The sequence below is a fragment of the Sorex fumeus genome, unplaced genomic scaffold, assembly GCF_029834395.1.
Source record: "Sorex fumeus unplaced genomic scaffold, SorFum_2.1 ptg000002l, whole genome shotgun sequence".
NCBI lineage: Eukaryota > Metazoa > Chordata > Mammalia > Eulipotyphla > Soricidae > Sorex > Sorex fumeus.
The window spans coordinates 45,492,067-45,519,640 of NW_026606059.1; the positions used below are offsets into that span (position 1 = coordinate 45,492,067).

The 27,574-nt window shown below is 42.3% G+C and overlaps 1 protein-coding gene across 1 annotated transcript in view; it reads left to right on the forward strand.

Moving 5' to 3' along the window:
* The window catches only part of ZFAT (zinc finger and AT-hook domain containing), a 218,125-nt gene that overhangs the window by 55,424 nt on the left and 135,127 nt on the right, over positions 1 to 27,574 (forward strand). Inside the window, exon 3 of the mRNA XM_056109685.1 lies at positions 16,432 to 16,680. Coding sequence (XP_055965660.1) covers positions 16,432 to 16,680 — 249 coding nt within the window. The remainder of the gene's footprint in view (positions 1 to 16,431; positions 16,681 to 27,574) is intronic.

Sequence of the window (27,574 nt, forward strand, 5' to 3'; positions counted from 1 at the left end):
CGTATGGTTTTTATTATTTCTTTTATTGATATGATGAATTATGTTGGTTGACTTGAGAATGTTAAACCATCCTTGCATCCCTGGGATGAATCCTACTTGGTCATGATGTATGATCTTTTTGATGAGTTATTGGATTCTATTTGCTAATATTTTGTTGAGGATATTTGTATTTGTGTTCATAGGGATATCGACCTCTAATTCTCTTTCTTTGTGGTATCTCTGTCTGCTTTTGTTATCAGGGTGATATTTGCTTCATAGAAACTGTTTGGAAGTGTTTCTGATACTTCAATTTTGTGAAAAAGCTTAAAGGGGATTGGGAGTAAGTCCTCTTTAAAGATTTGGAAGAATTCACTAGTGAATCCATCTGGACCAGGATTTTTTTGCCTGGGGAGATTTTTATTACGATTTCAATTTCCTTGATGATGATAGGTCTGTTCAGATATTCCAGTCTTCTTGTTTCTGCCTTGGGAGGCTACAGGAATCCAGGAATTTATCCATTTCCTCTAGGTTTTCTTGTTTCATGGCATAAAGATTCTCAAAGTAATCCCTGAGGATCCTTTGAATTTTTGTAGTTTCTGTTGTGATGTTCTCCTTTTCATTTCTGATTCGGTTTATTAGGGTCAGTTGTCTAATTTTCTATTTGATTTTTATTGATTTATAGTTTCTATAAAGAGAATATTAATCTTGTCTTTAAAAAGTCCGCACGCACATGTACATATGTATTAATTTTGTATTATTTTGTGGGGGAATCACTTGTGCTAACTTTAAACATATCAGTGCTTTGTTATTTTATATAGTAAGAGCTCAGATTTATGTATATACCAAAAATACCCTCTAACTTTCTAATGCCATTTATCTTGGATTGTTTTCCCTCTTTTATAGCATAGTTTTGTTTCTTTCAGTTGGGAGTTGTTGGTCATGAGCTCTCCTGATTACTGGATGATCCACATTTCCATTTTCTGAAGTTATTGCTGAGGATAAAATTCTAGGTTGGTCAGTCTGTCTTAGTTTGGTTTACTGAAGTTTCACTGTGATTTGTATTGGTAGCACTGTAGCACTGTCCTCCTGTTGTTCATTAATTTGCTCAAGCGGCCACCAGTAACATCTCCACTGTGAGACTTGTTACTGTTTTTGGCATATCAGATATACCACGGAGAGCTTGCCAGGCTCTGCCGTGCTGGTGGGATACTCTCGGTAGCTTGCCGGGTCTCTAAGAGGGGCAGAGGAATCAAACCGGGGTCAGCCACGTGCAACGCAAACGCCCTACCTGCTGTGCTATTGCTCCAGTTCAATTTCTTCAACATCTTGGCAAAATATGAAACCTTTGTAAAGTACTGCTTTCCCCATTTTAAATGGGATAACTGAACCCAATAAGGCCTTTATCTTCCTTTATGATAAGAAATTGTCTGAAAGGTCAATAGAACTAATATGTTTACTATAAGTTTTCAATAACAGAAGAAAGGGTTGTGATGGTGGGCCCACGCACAGGTAGGGCACAAGATGTTCGGTGGCCGAGAGCCGCCTCCCCAGACCGGACGATGGGCAAAGGATGGGCGACAGACACAGCGAAACAGAAACTAGGCCCCAGGCTGGTTGGCAGTCGGTTTATTTCTCTCTCCTCCCCAGCGTTCTCTGATCTCCTCCTTTATGACGCAGTCATAGTTGTCATTTTGGTCATAGTCCTGGTCATCAGAGTTCCATCATCCTAGGATTTGTATTGGTAGGATTAAAAAATTATTCTGCAAGCTATTTGATGGCTAAAATTAAAAACAATGTTTTTTATTTTTTTGTCTTTGGGGCATGGAGATAGTTTAAAGAGCTGGAGAGGGGCTGGAGTGGGTAGGGCCTTGCACGCAGCCAACCTGGGTTCAATTCCCAGCATCTGATATGGTCCCCTGAGCACCGCCAGGAATAATTCCTGAGTGCAGAGCCAGGAGTAACCCCTGAACATTGCCAGGTGTGACCCAAAAAGAAAAAAAAAGAGCTGGAGCATTTGCTTAATATCTGTGAGGTTCTGAATTTGATTCCTGGCACTCTGTGCCCCCTCTTTCACCTGCTGTACCCCTGAGTGTGGCCATGAGCCGTCCATCACTGCTGGATTCAAGCAGAAAATGGAAGCTTTTAAAGAAAAGACAGTTAGAAAGACAGATGATAATTTGTTAACAAAGGAAGCTAGGAAGCAGTGAAATAATATTTTCAATGGTCAGAAGTGGAAAAAGCACTAACCTAGAATTCTATCTTCAACAACAATATAACTTCAAAATATGGCTCACCCAGTAATCAGGAGATGCAGAGATGAACTGAGTAGCACTGGGAATGACTCTGGGTCCCGTGTGCCCTTCTTGGGAGGACCCCCTAAAAAATCAGTAAATTATGTCTTCGGTGATTTTCAGTCTAAGCTATTATTCCTTTGAATGTTGCTTCTGATTTATTATCTTTCTTCCTTTTTTCTCATTCTTGGGTTGACATATTGACGCTAGCACTGCAACTTATGTTAAGTCATGTACAAGCATGAGTCACTGGTGGTACACATAGTAGTAGTGCGATAAATTTGTGTTAGCTCTTGCCATTGTATTCTCTATGCCTTAATTTTAATTTATGTTCTGTCTATCCTTTATTCTCTTTGTGATATGTTTTGAGTATTTCTTCTCACCCATATTCTAGTTCACTAATTTTATTTTTACTTTTTTTTTAAAAAAAGATAAAGTTACATAAAATTAAAATTTTAAACCATTCTAAAGTCTGAAATTTAGTATTTTGTTGTGTTTTTCATTTTGCACAGTTATCTTATTCCAGAACATTTTCACTACCTTCTCCTAAATACCTTGAACCCTTAAGGAAATCATTCCTAATTTCCCCTGCCCCTATATAGTGATGACTACTTTGTCTCTCTTGGTACACTATTCTTAAATTTCAGATTAATGGAATCCTGTATAGTCTTTTGTGTCTGTTTTCTTTCATTTAGAATTATGTTTTCAGGGGCTGGAAGGACAATACAGTGGGTAGGATGTTTTCCTTGCCTGCAGCCAACCAGTGTTTGATTCTGACACCCCGTATATTCCCCTAAGCCCACCAGGACTAATCCCTGAGTAGAGTAAGGAGAAAACCCTGAGCACTGCTAGATGTGGTCCCCGAACCAATCATGACCATCCTGTTGTTTGTCGATTGCCTCGAGCAGGCCCCCGTAATGTCTCCTTCGTCCTAGCCCTGAGATTTTTTTTAAAAGTGCCATATTCAAGGCTCTTTCAGGGTTAGGAGAATGAGACCCTTCATTGTTACTGGTATTTGGCATATTGGGTATACCACGGGGAGTGATAGAATGGTGGGTAGGCGCTTGCCTTGCAAGTGGCTGTTCCCATGTTCAGTCCCCCCCCAAACCAAAACAAACAAAAAAATTAAAATTATGTTTTCAAGGTTATGGCTGAATAGTGTTTTACTGTACATATTTGCCACATTTTGTCCATCCATTCATCTGTTTATGAGCATTTGGACTGCTCATATTTTTTTGGTTATATGAGAATACTGCTTAAAGTAGAAAAATAGAACTAAAAGAAAATACTGCCTCTGAATATTTTTGTACAAGTTCTGTGTGGTTATAGGTATATAGAACTCCACTCCCCACCCCCATCTGTAGTCTCTCTTTTCATGGTTTCAGTTACCCACAGTCAGTGTGGTCTGAAAATATTATGTAAAATAAGATGTTTTGAAAGAGAGAGCACATTATATATTTGTTACAGTGTACTAAAATCATGCTGTTTTGGTATTGCTGATTGTTAGTTTCTTAATGCACCTGCTGTCATAAATCCGTATGTGTAGGAAGAAACATAGCATGAATGGATTGGATACTATCTGTGGTTTCCTGCCTTTGATGATTTTGGAACTTACCTCTCCTGAATAAGAGGGCACTGCTATATTTTATTTCATCTCTTATCAATATGATATTTACTATTTTAGTACTTCTTAAGCTGTATGTTACTTTACTTTTTTCTAGGGAGGCATTTGGGCCACACTCAGTGGTACCCAGGGGTTGCTCTTTGTTCAGGGTCATTCTTGACTGTGCTCAAGCACTACATGTCCTTCTGGGGGTTTAACTGGGTTCAGTCACTTGCAAATTACTTTTATTTTATACTTTGTTGGGCTGGAGCGATAGCACAGCGGTAGGGCATTTGCCTTACACTCAGCCAACATGGCCGACCCTAGTTTGATTCCTCTGCCCCTCTTGGAGAGCCCGGCAAGCTACCGAGAGTATCTCGCCTGCACGGCAAAGCCTGGCAAGCTACCCGTGATGTATTCGATATGCCAAACACAGTAACAAGTCTCACAATGGAGATGTTACTGGGCCCGCTCGAGCAAATCGATGAACAATGAGGACAGTGCAGTTTATACTTTGTTAAGTTGGAAAGTTTAGACTTTCGATTTTTTAAAATTTAAAGTAGAGATAACTGTGACTACTGGCAGCTACAATTTGACATCTAAGACCTGCTTTCATTGCATCCTATATGTCCTGTTCTTTGTACTTTTATTCTGTTCATCTTGATATATTTTCTATTTTCCCTGTCCATATTTTTAAATTTCAAAATTTCTGTTAATATTTCTAATTTTTCTATAGAAATTCCCATACTTTTTTATGATCTCAGTTCTTAATAAGTCTATTAATAATTGATTTATGATCTGATGTCATGAGTAGAACTTGTTGTTGGGTGGTATTTTCTGTGTAGGTGTGTGTTACTTCTTGTTGGTTGTAGTGTTGTTCCAGGTTTCTGTTTCCTTGCTGGTGCCCACATTTTCTAGTTGATGGATATATCATGACTGGAGAAGTTAAAATGATATGTTTAGGTTTACCTAATTATAGTTAGTAAGTACAGGAGTGAAATTTGTGCCCTACTGGCCTAGTGGCATGTGCAGTATAGTTTTGTGGCACAGTTATTGCTGTGCCTTTGTGATTATAATCAAATTTTTTTCCATTGTGCTGCCTTTATAAATTATTTTTCTTTATTAGTTGTTTTAGTAAAGTAAAGTAAAGGCCCTCCCATTGATCATCGATTTGCTCGAGCGGGCCCAGTAACGTCTCCATTGGAGACTTTGTTGTTACTGTCTGGCATATCGAATACGTCACGGGGAGCTTGCCAGGCTCTGCCGTGCGGGCGAGATACTCTCGGTAGCTTGCCGGGCTCTCCGAGAGGGGCGGAGGAATCGAACTCGGGTCGGCCATGTTGGCTGCGTGCAAGGCAGACGCCCTACCCGCTGTTTTACCTTTGACTTAAAATTTCCTTGGTATATTCTATCTCTCATGCATACAAGAAGTTAGTTTAATTTTTAAAATTAAGGCTTTAATTAAACTTAGATGCTTAATATTAGAAAATGTCTTATAAAAAATGGAAATGTCTTCAAAAGTCATCAAAGAATTCCAAATCCTTCTATTGCTCTTTGTTCAAGCCCATCAAAGTTGAGACTTGTAGAGGCTTAGTTTCTCTCTAATGATTTCCATTCAGGTTTAACCTTCACAATTCATTTTAAGTTGAGAGACACTTGGAATGGTTTAATTAAATCTTTAACTGAGTAGTAATTGATTTATTATTTTGGTTCCCCCTTTGTAACGTGAAGGTTCCTAAATGCTCTGGCTTATTTTATAGCCCTTAAATCATTTTGCTCATGTAGGAAGTAGTCTGCAGAAGATTACTTTTCATTTTTCTTTCTCTGCCTACAAATCTTTGGCTGTGGTCCAAGAAAAAAATTGCTTAATGAACTCAGCCCATCCTTCCTCTTGTGTGCATGTGCGTGCGTGTGTGTATGAGAATGTGTTTGAGTGTGTGATTGTCCTTGTCCTGCCCATGGTACGTTTGTGCATGTTTGTGCCTGTGCACTTGTGTGTGCCTTGGAGGGATTGTTCATTCTCATGGAAGTTGCTGAGGATGGATGATCTTTGGCTTCCTGAAAGCCTTGTTTGGCATTTCCTTTATCTTCCCTGACCTACACCTTCAATAGGAACTATATTTCTTTTTAATGTTCCCTTCTGTTCCCTCCCATTTCTTTAGTCAGTTGCTCTTCGTCATATACCTGTTGCAGGCTTGAATTCTGTGGTGGGTGCTGAGGCACAGGTGGATCCAGACACTCTTCCTGTTGGCTCTGCCTCTCAGCTGCCTAATTGCCCATTGGCAAGTAAGCCAAGAGTCTGCTTGAGTGCAGCATAGAAGTGCTTCTCTAGGATTATGAGGCTGCTAAGAGGTCACATAGTCAGGTCTGAGGGCAAGAGGAGGCTTCCCAGGAGAGGCTGATATCTAAATTTAAATAGTGATTTTTTTTCTTTTCTGAGCATTTTCTGCAAATCAAGATAATTCTGAGCATATGTAGAAATGCTGTTCTCCCTGTTCCAGTGACCACTGACCCCAGCAGCTTCTAATTTACTCTGGTAGGCAGCTCGGGGAGAAAATGGAGAGAGCACCCATGTGCACTCACAGAGACAGAGGGTTTTACGATAAAGGCCCCTTTGGTGCACAGAATCATGACCCATGTAGGGTGTTTGTGTAGTTGCACAAAGAAAGATGTCCTTGGAAATTATCATGCTAAGTGAAATGAGTCAGAAAGAGAGGGACAGACATAGAAGGACTACACTCATGTGGAGTATAAAACAATATAACGTGAGGCTGACACTTAAGGATAGTAGATACACGGGACAGAGATTGCTCCATAGCTGGAAGCCTCCCTCATGAGCAAAGGGGAGACGGCAGCTGGAATAGAGAAGGGATCACTAAGAAAAAGATGGCTGGAGTAATCGGTCGGAATGGGAGATGTATGCTGAAAATAGATAATGGACCAAACATGATAACCTCTCAGTATCTGTATTGCAAACCATAATGCCCAAAAGTAGAGAGAGATTATGGGGAATCATGTCTGCTGTGGAGGCAGGGGGAGGGTGGGAAAGTTGGGTTTATACCGGTGATATTGGTGGTGGGGAATGTGCACTGGTGGAGGGATGGGTGTTTGATCATTGTGTGATTGTAACCCAAACATGAAAGCTTGTAACTATTTCATGGTGATTCAATAAAATTTAATAAAAGAAAAGAAAAGAAAAGAAAAAAATAAAGAAAGATGTCCTTATTCCGAGTAGCAGCAGAATTCTCACTGGTGAGTGTGCATGCCATGTGCTTGGTGCTGCTGCAGCCAGCGTCTGAGGCCTCAGTTTGGCCCCTTGAGTGTGGCCTAGTATCAGGCCCTGTTCCTCTCTCTGGTACCTTCACACAGGCCTTGGCCTGCTTCCAGCCGTGGAGACCCTGCTGGTGACTTAGACTGTAGCATTTGCCATCTGTTAATGGGAGCAAAGACTCTGGCCTCCTAAAAGAGTTTCAGGACAAATGCATATAATGATTAGCACACGGTATATGCATGCCTTGCTTCAAGGTCTCCATTTCCCTTTCTGTCCATCTGTTATTCAGCTCAGGAGCAAGATCATAGATCATAGTGAGTACTCATAGCCAGGTGGCACTATTGTCATCTTCTTGCAGCTCTCAGAAGAGAGGTCAAAATGTTATTTCTGGTCTCTAATATTAAACCAACATAGGTGTGATAGTCACACTCTGGCAGACAGATCTGGCTTCAAATGTTAGTTCTGTATCTGAGAACAAATGGATGCATCTTTAGCTTCAGTCCCTTTCCGTAGTATGGCAGTAATAGTAGCAATGCCACCATCAGGGAGTAAATGAGGACATACACATGAAGTTCTTAGCATGAAGTCTGAAGTCTGATTCTTAATAACGGTTGCTGCTGTTTGCATTGCATTTCTATACTATTGCTGACAGGGCCACAGGTTTTTTTTTTTTTCTTTTTATCACAGGCTTGTGGACCTTTCCATTCCATGGGTGCCTCATAATCCCAGGACAAGTGCAATCCCTAGCTGAGGTGTTCCCTGCCCGTAAACTTAGAAGGCTTGTGATCTGTCATTTTTTTTTTTTTTTTAAATATTAATACATTAAATGATTTTATTTATATTTCATATCTGTTATAGTTTGCAATATCTTGAATCCTTTCCTTTTCTTCTTTATAATCTCAAAGTAACTAAGACAGGTCTTATATTAAAAACACACATGCACGCTTACACATACACACCCCCACAAATTTCACACACCCACACCAAAATAACCGTGACTCATGATGCAAGCTATGCTTTTTTTTTTTTTTTTTTTTTCTTTCTTTCTTTCTTTTTTTTTTCCCCCTTTATTTTATTTTATTTTTTTTAAAGTTGTAGATTTACAATTTTTTGTGCTTTGGTTTCAATTATACAATGATCAGATACCCATCCCTCCACCAGTGCCCATTTTCCACCACCATGGATAATATCCCTCCCACCCCCATCCCCCCATCCCCCCGTCTCTGTGGCAGGGCAATCCCCTGTGTCCTCTCTCTCCTTTTGGGTGTTGTGGTCTGCAAAAGAGGCATTGAGTGGCAAACATGTTCAGTCCATAGTCTACTTTCGACATGCATCTCCCCTCCTGGGAGGATCCTCCAAACATCCTTTATTTGGTGCTCCCTTCTCTATCTGAATAGCCCTTTCCTCTAGGATACCCGGCTGGCCTCTAAGTTATGAAGTAATCCTCCTGGTGCTGATCTCAGCTATTCTTGGGTATTAATCTCATACTTTGTTACTTTATATCCCCCAGATGAATGCAATCTTTCTATGTCTATCCCTCTCTTTCTGACTCATTTCGCTTAGCATGATACTTTCCATATTGTACCACTTGTATGTAAATTTCATGACTTCATCTTTTCTAAGAGCTACATAGTACTCCATTGTGTAGATGTACCAAAGTTTCTTTAACCAGTCATCTGTTCTTGGGCATTCAGGTTTCTTCCAGTTTCTGGCTATTGTAAAGAGGGCTGCAATGAACAAACAAGTGCAGATGTCACTTCGACTATACATTTTTGCCTCTCTGGGATATATTCCCAGGAGTGGTATTGCTGGGTCAAACGGGAGCTCAATTTCTAATTTTTTGAGAATCGTCCATACTGTTTTCCAGAAGGGCTGAACCAGTGGACATTCCCACCAACAGTGAAGGAGTGTCCCTTTCTCGCCACATCCACGCCAGCATCGGTTGCTTTTGTATGATCTGTCATTTTAAATATGTAATTCTTTGTTTTCTGTTGCTTCCTGAACCCCTGGAAATAAATTTCAGGAAGATTGACTGTTATGGCCTGACATTATTAGTCTTTTAGAATTTTTGCTAAACTTTCCACTTGGTGTGACTGAAGATTGAACTGCAGAAAGGAAGAGTACTAGAATTTGACATAAACTGTGGTTTCAAGCATAATGACATTTGTATGCACCTAATTCTTTCTTGGATTTCTTATGTGAGAGCTTTCAAAACAAAAAAGTTAAAGGGGGTGGGGTGGGGAATGACACAAACAAAAATAGTATATATATTTTTATATATCACGGTCACGGTCCTCCTGTTGTTTATAGATTTGCTCGAGCGGGACCAGTAACGTTTCCATCGTGAGACTTGTTGTTACTGTGTTTGGCATATCAGATACGCCATGGGTAGCTTGCCAGGCTTTGCCATGTGGGCGAGATACTCTCGGTAGCTTCCTGGGCTCTTCAAGAGAGGCAGAGGAATCGAACTTGGGCCGGCCATGTTGGCTGCATGCAAGGCAAACGCTCTACCGCTGTGCCATTGCTCCAGCCCCATTTTTAATACAATATAATATATAACATATAAGAGCCTGGCAAGCTACCGAGAGTATCTCGCCCGCACGGCAGAGCCTGGCAAGCTCCCCGTGACGTATTCGATATGCCAAACACAGTAACAACAAAGTCTCCAATGGAGATGTTACTGGGCCCGCTCTAGCAAATCGATGATCAACGGGAGGGCCTTTACTATATATATATATATATATATATATATATATATAATGGAATCAGAAGCTTTAACAGACTAACTGGAAGGAAATAGTTTCTCCAGAGTGATAGTCTAGAATCAGACTGTCAGAGACAGGTACTATAACAAGAAGCAGTTGCCACTTAGGGATCACCTCCCAAGTCTTGTGGCTCACTCTTAGCAGATCACTTTTCCTACGTGTGACTCTATAAAATAAAGGTAGTTTTATATTTATTTTTCATAGTAGAAATTGTGCCTCAGGGGATTGGACCTAAATCCCAGCCAGTGATCTCTACACCATACATATTGCCCCCTGAATCAAGCCCTGTTGACAGCCTGGACTCCTAGAGAGATGGTTGAACTGGTGATAAGGACACGTGGATTCTAGCTGCAGGCTCAGCAGCTGATTCTGGAAAATGTGCCAAGTCACTTGAACCTTTCTGTCCCTTGTTTCTTGTTAAGGAAATTATGTTTGCTACATCCTTCTCTTAAGATTTTTATGAGCACAAAATAAGATAATAGCTGGGAAAGTGCCTCACAAACTTGAATGATGTATAAATAAAGAGCTTATGGTATTAAATCTCTGATAATGTTTGGCTATTTTTTCCTCCCATAATTCTCACATTGTCTTTTGATTGAATTGAAAAATAAAACCACTGTCTGGTTTTTTTCTGTTAGTTCCGTGTTAGTTTTTGTCCCGGGTCTGTCTGCATGAATGATTCCCAAACACCGTGGTTTAGCCCTCTTCTTTTTGTTGGAAACTTGGGATACAGGAAATGAGTTATTCTCCTTACCATTAAACAACTGATCAATGTATATTTATTTATTGAGTGCCCAGTATATGTATCCAGCTGTGATCCAGAGTCCGTGGGACATCAGAATGAAATACTTGGCTCAAACCTCAGGATTCATAATCTGAAGTTGGGGAAGAGAAAAATTCAGTGCCAGGAAATAGTGTGCAGGGCTTGCACACCACAGGAAGTATGAGAACTGGCACCTTTCCCTTCATGTCTGGCCGGGGAGGAGGAGGAACTGAGGTTTGAAATTCTTAGGGTCCAAAATGGAGTTTGGCTTCTGAGTGGGACTGCTGGATGAACTCACTGTTAGGGGAATTCCAGTTGTTCTAGTAGGCAAGTGAAAAAGAGAGAGTGTGTGTAAGGAAGTCAAGAACACCTTAGTGAGCAGAAGAAAAAGGTGCTGTGTGTGTGTGTGTGTGTGTGTGTGTGTATGTGTGTATCTGAGCTCATGCATTCATATACACACACTGCACACACACACACACACGCACACACATACTGTTGGATTGAAGCCTAGAGAGCCAGGTCTGAGACTCTGAGCAGGCAGTCATTAAGAACACCCAGCACCAGTGTCTCCAGATTCCTTCCCATCACCCCCCACCCTCTGCCTGCCTGTAGGGCGACACTTCTCTCTCTCTCTCTCTCTCTCTCTCTCTCTCTCTCTCTCTCTCTCTCTCTCTCTCTCTCTTTTGGGTATTGTGGTTGATACTGAAAGTTTATCAAAAATGTGCCTTACCTACTTTTACCCTCAGATCTTGTCCAGTGTGATCATTCCCAACTATTATTGTCATACTGGTCTCTTTTTTATCCTACCTACCCTCAACCCCACACACACTTTGTGGTTAGTCCCAACCATTGAACAGTCCTCCCAACCCCTGTTTTCCCTGACCATGGCAATTACTCTTCTAGTGTGTGTGTGTGTGTGTGTGTGTGTGTGTGTGTGTGTATGGGCTGGAGTGGTAGCACACTGGTAGGGCGTTTGCCTTGCGCTCAGCTGGCCCAGCTGAGCCAGGTTCGATTCCTCCGTCCCTCTCGGAGAGCCTGGCAAGCTGTCGAGAGTATCTCGCCCGCATAGCAAAGCCTGGCAAGCTACCCATTACATATTCAATATGCCAAACACAGTAACAACAAGTCTTACGATGGAGACGTTGCTGGGCCCGCTTGAGCAAATCGATGAACAACGGGAGGACAGTGCACACACACACACACACACACACACACACACACACACACGTGTGTGTGTGTGTATATTTATATACCACAAATGAATGCAGTCATTCTTTATCTGTCCCTCTTCTTCTGACTTAGCATGATATTCTCTATGTCTATCCGTTTATAGGCAAATTTCATGACTTAATTTTTCCTTATAGCTGTGTAGATGTGCCATAGTTTCTTTATCCATTCTATCCATTCATCTGGTCTTGAGCACTCAGGTTGTTTCCAGATTCTGGTTATGGTGAATAGCGCTTCAATGAACATAAGAGTGCAGATGTGTTTCTGCTGTGTGTTTTTGAACCACCAGGGTATATTCCCAGAAGTGATATTGCTGGGTCAAATGGGAGCTCAATTTCTAGTTTTTTGAGAAATGTTCATATTGTTTTCCAAAAAGGCTGGACTAGTCGGCATTCCCACCGTCAAATGAAGGAAAGTCCCTTTCTCCCCACATCCACACCAAAACTGGGTGCTTTTATTCTTTTGGATGTTTGCCAATCTCTGTGGTATGGGATAATATCTCATTGTTGTTTTGATCTGCATCTCCCTGATGGTTAGTGGGTTGGAATACTGTATGACTGAAATCCAATCATGAACAGCTTTGTAATGGTCTATCTCACAGTGATTCAATACAAAAGTGGTTTTTTTTTTTTTTAAAGGAAAGTTTTAAAGCAAGGAGTGGCCATGAGATAAAGCAGTGGGGCAGAAAAAGACTGGAATCTGGAGATGTGAACTGGGATCTAGGCAGCAGGAGTACCATGAGAATGGAAAAGAATTTACTGGGCAGATATTTCCCAGGGGGAACATCCGTAGAGTTCAGTGCAGTGAATAAAGGAAATCGGAGAGAAGAAAGAAGGATTATGGGTTACTCTATTAAAATGTTTTGATTTAAGAGGTTACATGATTTTCTTGCCTGATTCCAAGATTCACAGCTCTTCTAGAAAATGTGGGTAGTTGACAGCAGCAACTCATTTTCAGTGCTTAAATTATTCCAAGTTCATTTATGAATATTTCATTTTTAGCTAACTAATTGATCCTGAAGCTCTGAATTATGGATGTAGCAAGATGTTAGACTGGTTTTGTCACCATCGTGTTAGAAGCTTTTGCAAGTTTTCAGGGCCGGTTGTCTATTTCTTCCCTGACAGCCAGATTGCACATGCTCGTCGTTTAGCTCACCAGAATTTATAGGTACCCGGTTAGGCACCAGTCAGGGGATTAAAAAAAAAATTATCAGGACAAGCCACCTGCCTTCAGGGAGGCACCAATTTGTGAGAGGAGAGATGTGTAATTAGTCTTGTGCCTTGCAGATGGTGCTGTGGTTTTGCAGTATGGCAAGCCTGGTGGGCACACACATCTCAGTGAGAAGATGCTGGATCCTTTGGTGCAATGTTTGCCACACCAGAGAACAAGTGCATTCCCCACAAACCAAGACTCCTGACACCATCTACAGACATTGAGGTCCTTAGTTTCACCCTCTCTTCTACACTGTTGACTATAATTAAGGGGTTTCCCACAGACTGTCACGTTTGATAATTTGCTAGAATGATTCGCAGAGCTCAAAAAAGTGCTATGCTGGTTTCCCTGGGAGAAATTGCAGGTTTGGTTCACAACTATCATAGTAAATCTCCTATTGCAATAAAGAAAGCTATAGTTTTTTTCCCCTCCCCAATGCATATAAAAGTTATGTTTATATTGTGGTCTGGTAAGTGCACAATAGCATTATATCTGAAATAATAATGTATACACACCCTCACTAAATGCAACAAAGAACTTGTGAATAAGCACAGGCTATTGGGAGAAGGGCTGATAGACTTCTTCAGTTGCTGCAAACCTTCATCTTGTGAAAAAAAAGAGCAGCATCCACCAAGCACAGTCAAGCAAAGCACAATGAAACAGGGTGTGCCTGTGCTTGGTTATGGCTTTATTATACCAAAGGGACAGATCAGGGCCAGCCAAGGGACAGAGGTGCGAGTTAAGTCGGAAGGGGTAGGCCTCAGACTTTTGGCCACACTCTCCCCAAACTCCTGTGGAGTCTCTGAAGGCTATTGTCCTCTTTCAGTCATTTCAGAGTTCTGAGATGACAGAACCAGGGAAGCTGGTTCTGTCATCTCAGAACCAACCAGGGAAGCTCACTTGAGCCTTTGGTGTCAGGATTGTTACTGGGGCTTGATGATGTGTGCCTAGGTGATGGATCTTCAGCCCCAGCCCTCCTGGGAATTTGACTACCTCCAGTCTCCAAATATTGGAACTGATGTGCCATGCCCCAGAGTCCCTTCCTAGATGTCTGGTGATGGTAGCTCCCTAGCAAATAGACTCTCCCCTCAGGCAGGTCATTCCAGGACATGCCCAGGAGCTGAGGGCAGAGTCCTGGCCTGTGTTGAGGTTTACTGCCAAGCTGCATCCTCACGAGCCTTTCACAGGGGTAGCAAGACTAACTGGAGATGTCACTCGGGTTAGGCCTGGGCCACCGACTTATAAAAACTCTTGCTTCAGCTTAGCAGATGTGACACAAGGTGGGTGTTACAGAGCCTCCTCTAATTCTGCTTTTCTGACTGTTCATTGCTGCTTTAGTAGGTTGCTCAATTGTATGATTTTGAAGTGAATAGTTTGTCCTTATTCTGTTTTCTCTTCCTTTCTTCCCTCTTCAGCCATCATTCCATACATAACAGCTGGGCCTCACTTCCTTGCAACATTGGTTCTTCCAGTAGGATCCAGGGGGTAGATGGTTAGGAGGGTGTTGTGTTCCAGGTTTGTTTGTCTGGTTCTCCTGCCTATTGTTAGTACTTTTTCTTCCCTGTTCTCAACCACCTTCCCTGCTTCTTTTCACTCTCCCAACACACGACGTGTAGTGGAGAGAAGGCCATCACTGCTCGTTGCCCTGGCCGAGGAAGGCTCCAGTTTGAATCTTTCCATCAAGGATGACCCACCCTTGACAGTGCAGTTCAGCCAAAGCTCTGTTCCCAAAGGCCTCCACACCTCTACTGCTAACTCCCCATTCTGTTTCCCACTCTTCCTCAGTCCTTGGATACCCTGTGTCCATAGCCCACATTGTCACACTCTTCTTCCCTGCAGTCTCTGCTCCAGGATGGCCCTGCTTTTGGTACCTCTGGCCTCCCTGTTGAACTCAGAACACAGACTGATCTGCTTAGGGGATCCTTCCTTGGCTGCTGTGGGCAGTGTGGCTATATCTTAGTGAGCCATGGCTGTAGAGGGGCAGGGAGAAACCTAGGTGCCATCAATTTTTTTTTTCTTTTCTTATTCCTTTTTAGAATCTAAGCACCATGATTTACAAAGCTGTCAACCAAAAAACTTCAGGCATGCAGTGTCCCAACTCCAGTCTAACCACCTGTGTCAGCATCCCTCCCGCATTGTCCTCAGCCTCTCTTCCTCCCCAGCCCCTTCTCCTTGATTACCCAAGATGGGCTGATCCTTCAGATCCTTCCTTAACTGTGATGTGCAGATTTGAACAGAACTGCTGAGGTGCCGAAGAGTAGAATGGGTAGGATGCTTGCCTGGCTGCACATCTAACCCACATTTGATCCCTGGCACCCTGTACTTTGAGCCTTTGATCCCTGGCACCCTGTACCTTGAGTGATCCCTGAGCACAGAGCCAAGAGTAAGCGCTGAGCACTGCTGGCTATGATCCCAGAATTTGGGAATAGAATAGTCATATATTTATATACTATCTACTGAAATGCCATGTCTGTGTCAGAGAGAGGACTCTTAAGTGCTGTGTGAGCTCTCTGTGTGACCTCTTGGGGATATACCTCAGTCATACCATGGAGATCACAGCATTCTACCATCACACAATGATGTGATGTCCTCTGACATTACTCGCTCCTCTTAGATGCTCCCCTTCATTCTAGAGATGAAGGCCTTAAGTATGAAGGCTAGTTAAGAGGAAAGACAAGTTGTAAAATGATTTGAAACCAAAGTAGCTCTCATCATGACATTTAAAATCACTAGGTTGTGAAGGAACTTGAAAAATACTGTTATTGTCTTTAGTCCTATAATTTGTGGCTTTAGTTTGTAATATTTTCTCTCTCTCTCTCTCTCTCTCTCTCTCTCTCTCTCTCTCTCTCTCTTTTACCAGAACAGTTTGGTGCTAATAATTAGGACGCCTTGACATAATCTGAATAGTTGAGTGACTCATTAAGAGCATGTAAAGCTAAGCAACCTTTGAGAATTCTTAACAAAGAAATCCTTAACCCTCCTTTGGGATCTTGGCTTAAGTGGAGTTGGTAGTTAACTAGGAGCATGATTTGTCATCTGGGGGCAGAGGGTCAAACTAAAATTTTCCCTCCTTTACTGTATATACCTGTTCCAAGTTTTACCCAAAATAGTATGTTAAATTCAGAATGTTAGAAAATTGTGTCTAGATGCAAAAATTACAACACTGAAAATAATGCTTGCGACTGTTCGTTTGGGAGTTGCTCCAAACTTTTGGATTCCAACAGAACCTGAAACAGGCACATTTCCCCCTTAGACGTAGAGGACAGGCCATGCGATGCCCCCTCCTGTGACTCACTGGCATCTTCTTGTTTCCCTGAAAGAGCGTTCAGTAACGAAGAGGAAGAGAGGCCGGCCTAAGGGCTCTACCAAGAAGCCCAGCAGTGAAGAGGAGCCAGCAGTGAACGCAGGGGGTCCCAGCAGTGCCAGCCCGGTGGTTCCATCAGAGAGCAGCCTGGCGCTGAGCAGCTTGGAGTGCAGCAAGTGCTGTCGGAAGTTTTCCAACTCACGCCAGCTGCGGAAGCACATCTGCATCATCGTGCTGAACTTGGGTGAAGAGGAGGGAGAAGCAGGTAAACGCTGCCTCAGTGCTGACAGTGCCTTTTTCCCTACAGAGATGTGACTCCTGGAAGCACTTTTTTCCTGGCTCAGTTGTTCCTTGGAAATAGGTATTCTGTCTGGAAAAGTGCTTATTTGTTGCGAGCACTGTCAGTGCCTAGGTGCTCTTTGACCTTTATCTGTCTTTTGGTACTTGATGTCCAAGTTCAGAGTTCAAGTCATATTTCTTACCTCTCCCTGCTGGAGCCTCCTCTGACCTCGCTTCTTTCCCGGTTACCACTTGACCCCCTCGTCTCATGCCATACCCCTTCTTCCCTCCATTTACATGATTTTTCACCCATGGCTCATTGGTCTCTTCTTGTTTCCTTGAAGAGTGGTTGGAATATACTGTGTGCTATTAGGGGACTATATGGCAACCCATTGAGAAACACTGTTCAGTAGATGCTTTGCGATTTGCAGAGGGTAAAACAATCAACCTCTGGTATGCTTGCATCTAGGTAAGAGGAAAGAGTTTAAACAGAAAACAGTATAGGACCTAAAAGAAAATATAGTGGGGATGGGGTGAGGAGTCAGGTGCGGAACAGGTTTGGATGGCATTTGAAGCAAAGGAAGAAGGGTATGTTAGTGAATGGATTTTACCATACGAGCAAAAGTATGGACAAGATGTTCAAGTCCCTTGTGAGGGACCTGGATGGGCTACCGGTGGCTGCAAATGACACAGTCATAGGTATTCTTGAAGGAAGTGGAAACTGCGAGGTACGTCTGCAGATTGTTAGCCAAGGCTTCAGTGCTGGGGCAGTTCCTGAGAAAGGTTGAAGAAGGTGCGATGTGATCATGCTCTTGCACATTTCCTGAGTGGCTTTCTCGGAGGGGTGGTACAGGTTGGACTGGAGGGCTGAGAACCTCTGCTCTGGGTTTCGTTCTCTTCTTTTGAAGTCTTTAGACTGTGCCTCTGAATTTCAGAATGCTTACAGTGTTTTGTGCTGTACTGGCTTGTTATGCGGGAGACAGTTCTAGTTCAGAATACATGCTCTGGAATGTGACTTCCTGGATTTGGAGCAGGTCTCACACTCACAAACTTCATCCTTCCCCAATTTTCTTATTTGTAAAATGGGAACAGAAAGGACACTGTTTTGTATGCTCACTTTGCGGATTAACTATGACAGATTTGCAGGTGCTTAGAACAGTTTCTGCCACTGCAAAAGCACTCTGTTACTATACTACTAGCCTTGTGTACACAGTACTGTTGTTATCTTTCTATTTAATTAATTAATTAATTAATTTTGCTTTTTGGGTCAAAGCTGGCAATGCTCAGGGACTGCTCTTGGCTCTGCATTCAGGAATTACTAATGGTGGTGCTTGTGGGACCATATGGGATGCCAGGGATCGAACCAGGGCCAGCCGCATGCAAGGCAAATGCCCCACCCACTGTATTACTGCTCCGGTCCCATCTTTCTATTTTATAGGTAAGGACATTTGGACATTTTGAAACAAATTTGTCCAGAGTTCTTCCTAGTTACAAGAAAAAGCTGCATTTTGAACCTAGGTTATTGACACTGAACCCCATTTTTTTCTCCCCAAAATTGTTTATCTTCTTTTAATAAATTTATTTTGGGGTTTGGGACCACACTGGGCAGTGCTTGGGCTGTTCCTGGGTATACCAGGGTGCCCTGTTGTGCCATTAATTGAACTCAGGATCTCACAGATGCAGAGCAATTCTTCTTCCCAGCCACCTCTCCATCCCCCTGAAGCCCAGTTCTATATTATTTACTGTAAATCCTTCCCAAGAAGGAGGCAAGGCTTCTGGTGTGCAAAATTTTAGGACGGTATCAGTAAATTATAGTGTCATTTACCTGTAGGATAACATTGGTTTGTTCTTTCTTCCTTGCCACAGGGAGCTTAGGTTTATTACGTTACTCCCATCACAGTGCTCCCATTCCTCTGTGTTTACTTGTAACCTTTTTCTTTGTGCTCAGCTTCCCCAACCAGTCAATCACCTTTATCTCCTTATCAGACTCTGTTCACTTGTGAATATTGCTTTTCTCTTCCCCTTAAGTCTTTTGCGTAGTTAATTCAGAGTAATGTCTTTTTTGTATAGACACAGAAAGACAGTTAATGTTAAGCTTTTGTAACTTGGGAGTTAATTGACTCTGAATGATACTTATTCCTGGGAATCTGTTCCCTTGACTTAAACCTCAGTTGTTCTTACTTCCTAGCACCCCCAAAGCAGGGTCCCAGCGAGGGATTTGATGGACCCAAGGCAAGCTCTGAGCTACCGTGGCATCAAAATGGGCCAGGCCAAAGCACCATGATACTTAACTATAAGTTAAGAGCATGGTCATGGACAAATTCTGTCATAATACAAAAAGTAACAACTGAATTAGGACCCTGCTAGGCTAGGAAAGATTAATCTGGCCTGAGCACTGTAGTCTGAGATCTACAGTGAGATGTCCTCAGGAGAGCCACCCTGCAAGCTTAATGTATCTCTTACTGTGTCCATACAAAATAATATTAAGAAGTAGAATTAAGGTGTTAATTAAGATGTTAATTAAGGTATTGGACTAGGGAGAGGAGAAACACCCCTAAGTGGTATTTTGCCCTTGAGTGGAAGAAGGGATTTCATATGTTGATTGTGCTATCAGATGGGATGTGATGGCTGCCCCTAATGTGTGGAGTTGGTGAGAGATGAGAGAGAGAGAGAGAGAGAGAGAGAGAGAGAGAGAGAGAGAGAGAGAGAGAGAGAGAGAGACCAAGGCGGTGAGTGGGAGTGTGAAGAAATGTATAGGAGAGACAGGAGGAGACTGGAATGGGGGGCATTGTGAAAGTAGATTGGGGAGATTAGTGAGATTTGAAGAGGCTCGTGGGGAGAATGGAATAAATGGCAATTGATCACAACCAGCCTGGCCCTCATTCGTTTGCCGATGGCATTGGCCATCCCAGGTGAGGAAACAGCTTGAGACCACTGAACGCAGGTGGCGAGAGAGGGAGCCGTGGGGTTTCCCTAATCGTTTCGTGATTACACATTTACCATCGAATATTTATCAAACATTTAGGCTGGTGGCCAAGACTTATTGCCAGTATTTGTGCGGATTGGGGAAGAAATAGAAAGATCTGTTCTTCGAGGCATCAGTTCTATGGTGACTCCATGTGCCCTAACTAGACAAGTGTCCAAACAGGCTCTGACTGCAGGAAGGCCACTGGCCTGGTATGGACTGGAGATGGTTCTCTTGGACAGACAGGGTGTGCTGAGATTTCAGAGAAACGGGCATCAGGGGGGATGGGGGGTGGGAGGGATACTGGGATCAGTGGTGGTGGAGAATGGGCACTGGTTGAGGGATGGGTTTTCGATCATTATATAACTGAAACCCAAGCACAAAAATTTGTAAGTCTACAACTGTACCTCATGGTGTTTCACTAATAAAAATTTAAAAAATATTTTAGAAGTGAAGTGACTGAAGAGGGAGGATTAGCCTGTAGCTCTTGGTTTCCAGTGGATTTGCAGCCACCAGGCTGGTTATGCAACCATTCTCCCTCATTCCCTTCCCTCTCCTCACAGCAGCACCCACCTCCCCAAACCCAAATGCCTGCCTGTAAGCACATATACGCCTCCTCCCCAGACTCTTTCTCTTGAACAGATAGTTATTATTGTCAGTGGCAGTGCTATAATCAGAGGATGCAGCTCTCACCATCCAGATAGCTGTTTGTACCTGCCTGCAAGTTCTTTGCACATTGGAGTCTCTGGGCTTATAAGCTGTGTCCTTGAGAATCTGTTTTGCTTCAGTTCCTTTACCAATTTTGTCTTGTCAAGCCCTGTCTGCACAGTCATGGCTGGAAATCAGGGCTATGACTCCAGTGATACCTAATTCTTTCTGCACCTCCTACTCCAGACCTTGGGCCTGAGTCTCGCTTGAAGCTAGCCTGAAACGTTTAGTCACTAACCACTCCCAAGACAGCAATCTTCAATGTCTTGCCTTAGAGAAAAGTACAAGTTGTTCACCTGCAGGTTCCAAAAGGGTCTTCCCGTGGAACTCTATGTCATGATTTCTCTCCATTCCATACTGTATTTGTTGTTTGCACCAACCGTGGCACAAGGGTTAAAATACAGGTTATTTCTTTTTATTTTTGTGTTGCGAAGATTGTTCTAATAAACATTCCTGCAGTGTATGTATATGTGAATTATCTGTATCACAAAAATATATGTTTTTCTAGACTTACACTGTTATTTTTGTAGGCTACATTTCTAGACATGGAACTCCTGGATCACAAAGCCTATTTCTTATAGTCAAATTCCTCCCTGAAAGCTCATAAGATTTTACATTCGAGAAGTATATGCAAGTGCCTACTGAACGATCATTTTATTTTCTTTTTTCAAACCTGTAATGATACAGAAAATACTAAGAAATTTAAACTGATCCAAAATGTTACTGCCTGTGTATCACAAGTATTACACATCACAATTACTACAATATATAAAAAAAGGCAAGAAAGATCCTGCTCACTTTTATATGCAGCCATATACAGTTTCTAGAATAGGATCATACATAAATGTTTTTTTTTTCAAATTTTTGCACAGAATTTTTTTCACACCAGTGCTTCTTTTTTTTTTAATTTTATTTTTTTAAAATTTTTGGGTCACACCCGGTGATGCACAGGTTTGCTCCTGTCTCAGCACTCCGGAATTACTCCTTGCAGTGCTCAGGGGACCATATGGGATGCTGGGAATTGAACCCGGGTGGGCTGTGTGCAAGGCAAATGCCCTACCCACTGTACTACCACTCCAGCCCCTCACACCAATGCTCTTTGCTTATTAAGTGATGTTATAGCTTTCTACTTTACAGGTGCTGTTCTCAGTATTTTCCAGCTATAATCTCACTTGTCTCTCACATAGAAACTTTTAGAACTAGACTCTATTGAAGATTCCATTGAAAACTGAGACCTGGTGAGAGCTGGAAGTTTTCTGAGTGAGGCCATGCACCTCTGAAGTGGTGGTGTTGGGACTGACGGTGCTGCTGCTGCTTGTGCTGTTGGCTGCTCGTCTCTGCCTCCGACTGACAATGGTCAACACATACAGTTGTCATTTTTAGACTACGCCACATTTCACTGTATGAATAAGCCATAAATTTTCCTTTCTGAGTCTGTTGTTGATGGACATTGAGCATTGTTTTTCCTATTTCTCCCTGGTTAAGAAATACGTACTTTTCAAAGGAACAGACTTTGTGTGTGTATATGTGTGTGTGTGTGTGTGTATAAAATACATATATATGTATATATGTATATATATATATTAGGGCTGGAGCAATAGCCCAGGGGGTAGGGTGTTTGCCTCGCACACGGCTGACCCAGCTGACCTGGGTTCGATTCCTCTGCCCCTCTCAGAGAGCCTGGCAAGCTACCGAGAGTATCTAGCCCACATGGCAAAGCCTGGCAAGCTACCCGTGACGTATTCAATATGCCAAACACAGCAACAACAAGTCTCACAATGGAGACGTTACTGGGCCAACTTGAGCAAATCGATCAACAGGAGGACAGTGCTATAGTGCTTTTTTATATATATATATATATACACATATATATGTATGTATATGTGTAGTATTATTTTGCCCTTGTGCCATTGCAATCTTGGATGAACACCTACTAATGTAAATGCTTGCTTAATATGATATATTTTATATTTTGACAGATTTGCTAGTTTTCAGACCAATCACCTGCAGTTATTTTTCTATCATTGGCTATTTTCTTGTCTCTGCAGCCTTTAACTGCTGTATCCTGGATGGTGTTAGTCTTTATCCTTGCCAGCCTCTATATGAATAACTTTCTTTGTTTTAGTTTATGTCCAGAGTAGGCTCTCATTAAATGGTTTTATTAGGGGTGTGCTATTGTTTTTGTTTTTGTTGTTGTTATTGTTTGAGTTATCTTTGTTCAAGGCAAGGTTTTCACTTATTATAGATCTAGATTATCATGTATCTTGAAAATATTTTCCATAGTTTATTTGCCCTCTAATTTCATTTGTAGCTCTTTTCTTTTGAACATTATGATCTCAAATTTATGAATTATCACTGTTCTCAAATGTTTCTTTTAAATTTCTCTTCCTTTTTAACATAGATAACTTGCCTGCACCTCCCAAACAATAGAGATATATTTTGTTCATTTCTCTGTTATTCATATGGTTTCATTTTTAGCTCTGCTGTTTGCCTGGAGATTATATATGTTTTGTGTATATAATTTGTGAAGTAAGACAGTTACCTATATTTGATAAAGGTGGGTAAAGGAATGATTTTAATACAATTATGTTAGCAAAGTCAAAGGGTTCACAGAAAAAAAATAGCAAGAAATCTTTTGACTGTAAAATTTTCTGTATTTGAAAATAATGTCTCCAGAAGCTACAAAGATAGTTCTGAGAGGTTCTGTCTCCTCCTTGCCTTGACTGCATCCCCCTTTTCTCCTTGTGTTTACTATGCCACTGACATCTTACACAGTATTCATCAGGGCGCTTACACTGAGTGAGTGGACACTCAGAGTCCTGACGTCAGATGCACGTGCACCCCGGAAGATGTGCCCAGCAGTCAGGAGACAGACACATGGTGTGGTTGCTTCACCTTGAACCCCTGCTTCATCGCGTTTTGTAACCCACCCATCCTGCAGCCAGTCATCTCTTCTCTTACTCCATGGTTTAGCCATTTGAAGAATGTTATCAACTGAGTCACAGAGTACTTGATCTCTTTTGAGGTTGGCTTAGAAAGGCAACCTAGGTGTTGAGGGATGGGTATCCAAAGCCCCATATTACACCAAGTCGGGTTAGGGAAGCGGTCTTGTTCTCCCCACTCTCCCAGACAGGTCTTGTTTTTCCTTTACAGAAGTGGATTTTTATTAATTTCAGTGTGCCTCTTCAGCATTTTTTCTAACCTTATAAGAAATGTAAGTTCCAACCAGACTTGTTCCTGATATCTATTTTCTACTCTGTCATTCGTGATCTCTCCAAGGGTGCAAGACAGCACGATCCTTCCTAATATGATTATCAGCTTCTTCCAGTAATAAGCTGTTTGGAAAATGGTCTCATATTACATTGATTAGAACGACCTAAATGGACTTTAATTTAACAAATACCAAATGGAAAGATAGAGGTTCTGGGTGTTTTTTTCCTTTCTGGCCACTGTGAAAGCCTCTAAAATATGCAGGAATGACCTTAGGCCCAGCTGCCTCGTGGCTGACGTCCATCCGATTGCTCCACATTTCCTACTTTGCCAAGCATAATATTACAATTTGGAAAATTCTTGCATAATTGTTTCAATCTATGTTCCATAAAGAGCAGTTTAGTGACATTTAAAGAAATTGACCTTGACCTTTTTAGCTTGGTAAAACAATTAGAATCAAATAAAATAAGCTAATCCCTTACAGTCTACCATGGCCAGGTAAAGTAACAATTTTGACATGTATTCAACATTTATTTCATTCTACATTTGAATAGTAAAAAGAAACCAGAAAAAGAGATTTGTTTTTATGGCATTCTGTGAAACAGCTGGTGTTTTCTGAAAAACATTTTGCAGCCTACAGAAATCAACGTGTCAGATTAATAAAGTGACTTCTGAACTTTCTAAAGCTTATTATATCTGGGGTCTCTCTCTGCACAGAGTCGAAAAAGCCAGCCCTTAGTTCTGTTAAATCCTACCTAAAAAAGACAAAGCATTTATTTTAAGATCTTACCTAAGATGTACCTATAATTCTCCTCAGTGTATTTCGCAAAAAATTTCAAGAGCTATCTTCTATATTTGTGTTAGAAAACAGCTGACTGGATAAGTAGCTGCTGTGATTGAAAACTGTTTTGAGTGAGTCATGTTTGCAAATGTGCAGGTGCAAAGGTACTACTACAGTATCAGCCCTGGAGCATAACCCCTTCACACATGCAAAGATGCCTGAAGACAGTGTCTGCTTCTTAGCTAGCTGCCTGGAATCCTTATGCACATGAGCAAAACCTGGAGGCGGGCTGGTGCAGTGGTCTCCAAACATCCCTTTAGACCTGCTTGGAACTGTGGAGCTTTGTCCTGGCACTAGCATTTGCCCCTTTTTCGTGACTCGCCCTCTTTCCTCTTCCCTCCTGTCTCTCCAGCTGCTTCTGTCCTGCCTGCTCTGTGAGCCCCTGCCCGTCCCGTTGGCTCCTCAGAGAACTGCTCAGACTCGGTCCTCCAGGGTAGGCTAGCATTGGCATGACAACAGCTTCCTCAAAAGGTCACCTCTTCATTTCCGTGCATTCACCTACCAGTAGTGTTCATTTAGTCGCCCCCTACATGTATTCCTGGTCTAAACTTCCCTTGAGCTCAAGCTCTTCATTTCAATTGGGGTATCCATAGATAGTCTAAGCTATATGGCAAATGGAGCAATAGCACAGTGGGTAGGGCATTTGCCTTGCATGCAGCCGATCTGGGTTCGATTCCTCTGTCCCTCTCAGAGAACCCGGCAAGCCACTGAGAGTATCCTGCCTGCACGGCGGAGCCTGGCAAGCTCCCCGTGGCGTATTCGATATGCCAAAAACAGTAACAACAAGGCTCACAATGGAGACATTACTTGTGCCCGCTTAAGCAAATCAATGAACAATGGGAGTACAGTGCTAAAGTGCTATATTCTGGTGTGGCGACTGGTCCTACCATTCAGATGTCTCAGCTGGAAACTTCTCCCTCACCCTTCATGCCTGGTCACTTTCTGTGTTCAGTGGACATTGCCAGCTACAAAACTTCTTCAGCCCTTCCCCCGGTTCCTAATGCCATTCTTGTGGTTCGGTTACCAGTATCCCTTAGACTATGTCATGAACTTCTATTGTGGCTTCCATCCGCACTTCAGCTCTGGTCCAGCTTTCATATATACCAGTGATTTGCAAATGTAAGTAGTCATTTATATACTAGTAAGTTGAACTTGTATAGGGTCCTCCGTTGTGGAGCTTAGGGCCTGGGGAACATGCCTGGCAGTGCTCAGACCTAGTAAGGTAGTACTACTCGGGCACACAAAGCTTGAGGTCACCAGGATTCTAAGAGCTGATGCTTGGGAGTTCATGTCTACGGGGCCATGTGGTGCTAGAATTGGACTTAGTGCCTTGTACATGCGAGGCACATGCTAGATGTCTCTGAGCTTGCTTCCTAGAACGTAAGTTACGTTAAAACAAATCTAATAAGTATTGACAAGTTTCTTACCATGGGTCTAGCAATATTTCATGTGTCTTACAAATATTCATTCTTCGTCATGAAAACCTTAGCTCAGCATTCTATCTAGTTTCAGAGTGGTGAACAGTGGGCCCAAGATCCAGGACATTTTGACTCACATGTGTAATGCTCACAATATTAATATACTGCCATACTGCTAACAGGAATGTTAAAATGTACACAAAATTCACAGTTCAAAAGGACGGTATCAAACAGGCAGCTGAGATAGAGAAGTAAACACCAAGTGTTTGGAGGATTCATTCGGGATGTGAGATGTGTGCTGAAAGTAGACTATAGATGGAACACGATGGCTACTCAGTACCTCTATTGCAAACCACAACACCCTAAAGGAAAGAGAGAGCAAAAGGCAATGCCCTGCCCCAGAGGCGGGGTGGGGGAGTGGGAGGGCTACTGGGATCATTGGTGATGGAGAATAGGCACTGGTGGAGTGATAGGTACGCGATCGTTGTATAACTGAAACCCAAGCATGAAAGTCTGTAAGTTTACAACTGTGCCTCATGGTGTTTCACTAATTTAAAAAAAATTTACTTTGCATTGGAAAAAAAACAAAAACAAAAAATAAAAACAAAAGAATGGCATAAGAAAGGCAAGCAGGAACATTTTAGTGGATGATCTGTGGCAGGCCTTAGTGTGGGTCACCTGCTTAGGAAACCAGGGATCTCTCTCTGTGCCAGGAAGACCGTCTTTTGTGGTACATACAGGCCATGACCTTCCAGGAGGCATTGCTGGACCCAGTGCTCTGAGCCGGCCAATCCAGAGGCTAAGGGCTGAGTAAGGCACATCTTTTCCCTAAAGAAGCTGAGGATCTGAGAGTGTAGGAGGAAGAGCAGAGGTATTAGTAGATGAAAAAAAAAAGGGGTGAACCCTAGGCTGCCTCATCTGGGGCAACCTGGAGGAGGCAGGTGAGTTCTCCCTACCTCAATAGAACCCTGACAGCCAAAAACCTGAATTCAATCAGTGCTATGCTCATGGCCACTCTCCACAGGCTCTGATGAGCCTCACACATGAGTCAACCTGCTGCATGACTGAATTCTAAATTTTAGAATTCCTAGAGTGACCTCTCATACGCTACACCACTGGTGTACCAAGAGTAGCACACCACATTTGATGGGGTTTAAAGTTGAAGACCCCAATCTTGGTGGGGGGGGGGAATACACACACACATATATGTATATATCTGTATAGGCACACAAGACTCAACCTTTAAAAGTATGTTAGTAATCTCTTATAGAAGGGCTTAATGGCTACAGGGTGAAATACTACGATCATCAAACACTTTCCTCTAAGGAAACTTTTTTGGATCATTTTTAGTGGGCTAATCATAAAAAGCCATACAAAATAATTTATTTCGGTTCTGCTTTGGGGGCAGGGTTGGGAGTTTGGGTGGAAACATTTGAAATAAGTTGGGGGGGCGGTGTAATGGTGGTGGGATTGGTGTTCGGATCTTAAATTTGATACATCATTGTGAAAAACTTTATAAAAAATCAAATAAGATTAAATAAATAAAGGGGGAGTGAATCAATGCAGATAGGCATGCAGGACAATACCATAGGTCCTTGGAGATGGGTTCCAAAGGCTTGCTGAGGAAGGAGCTTGAATGTTCTCTTTGAGGGTGACTTAGCACTATGGGGGCTGGGGAGAATGTAGGCTAGGCATCTTCCTCCTGGTAGTTTGCACGAAATGTAGGTGTGGGGATGTG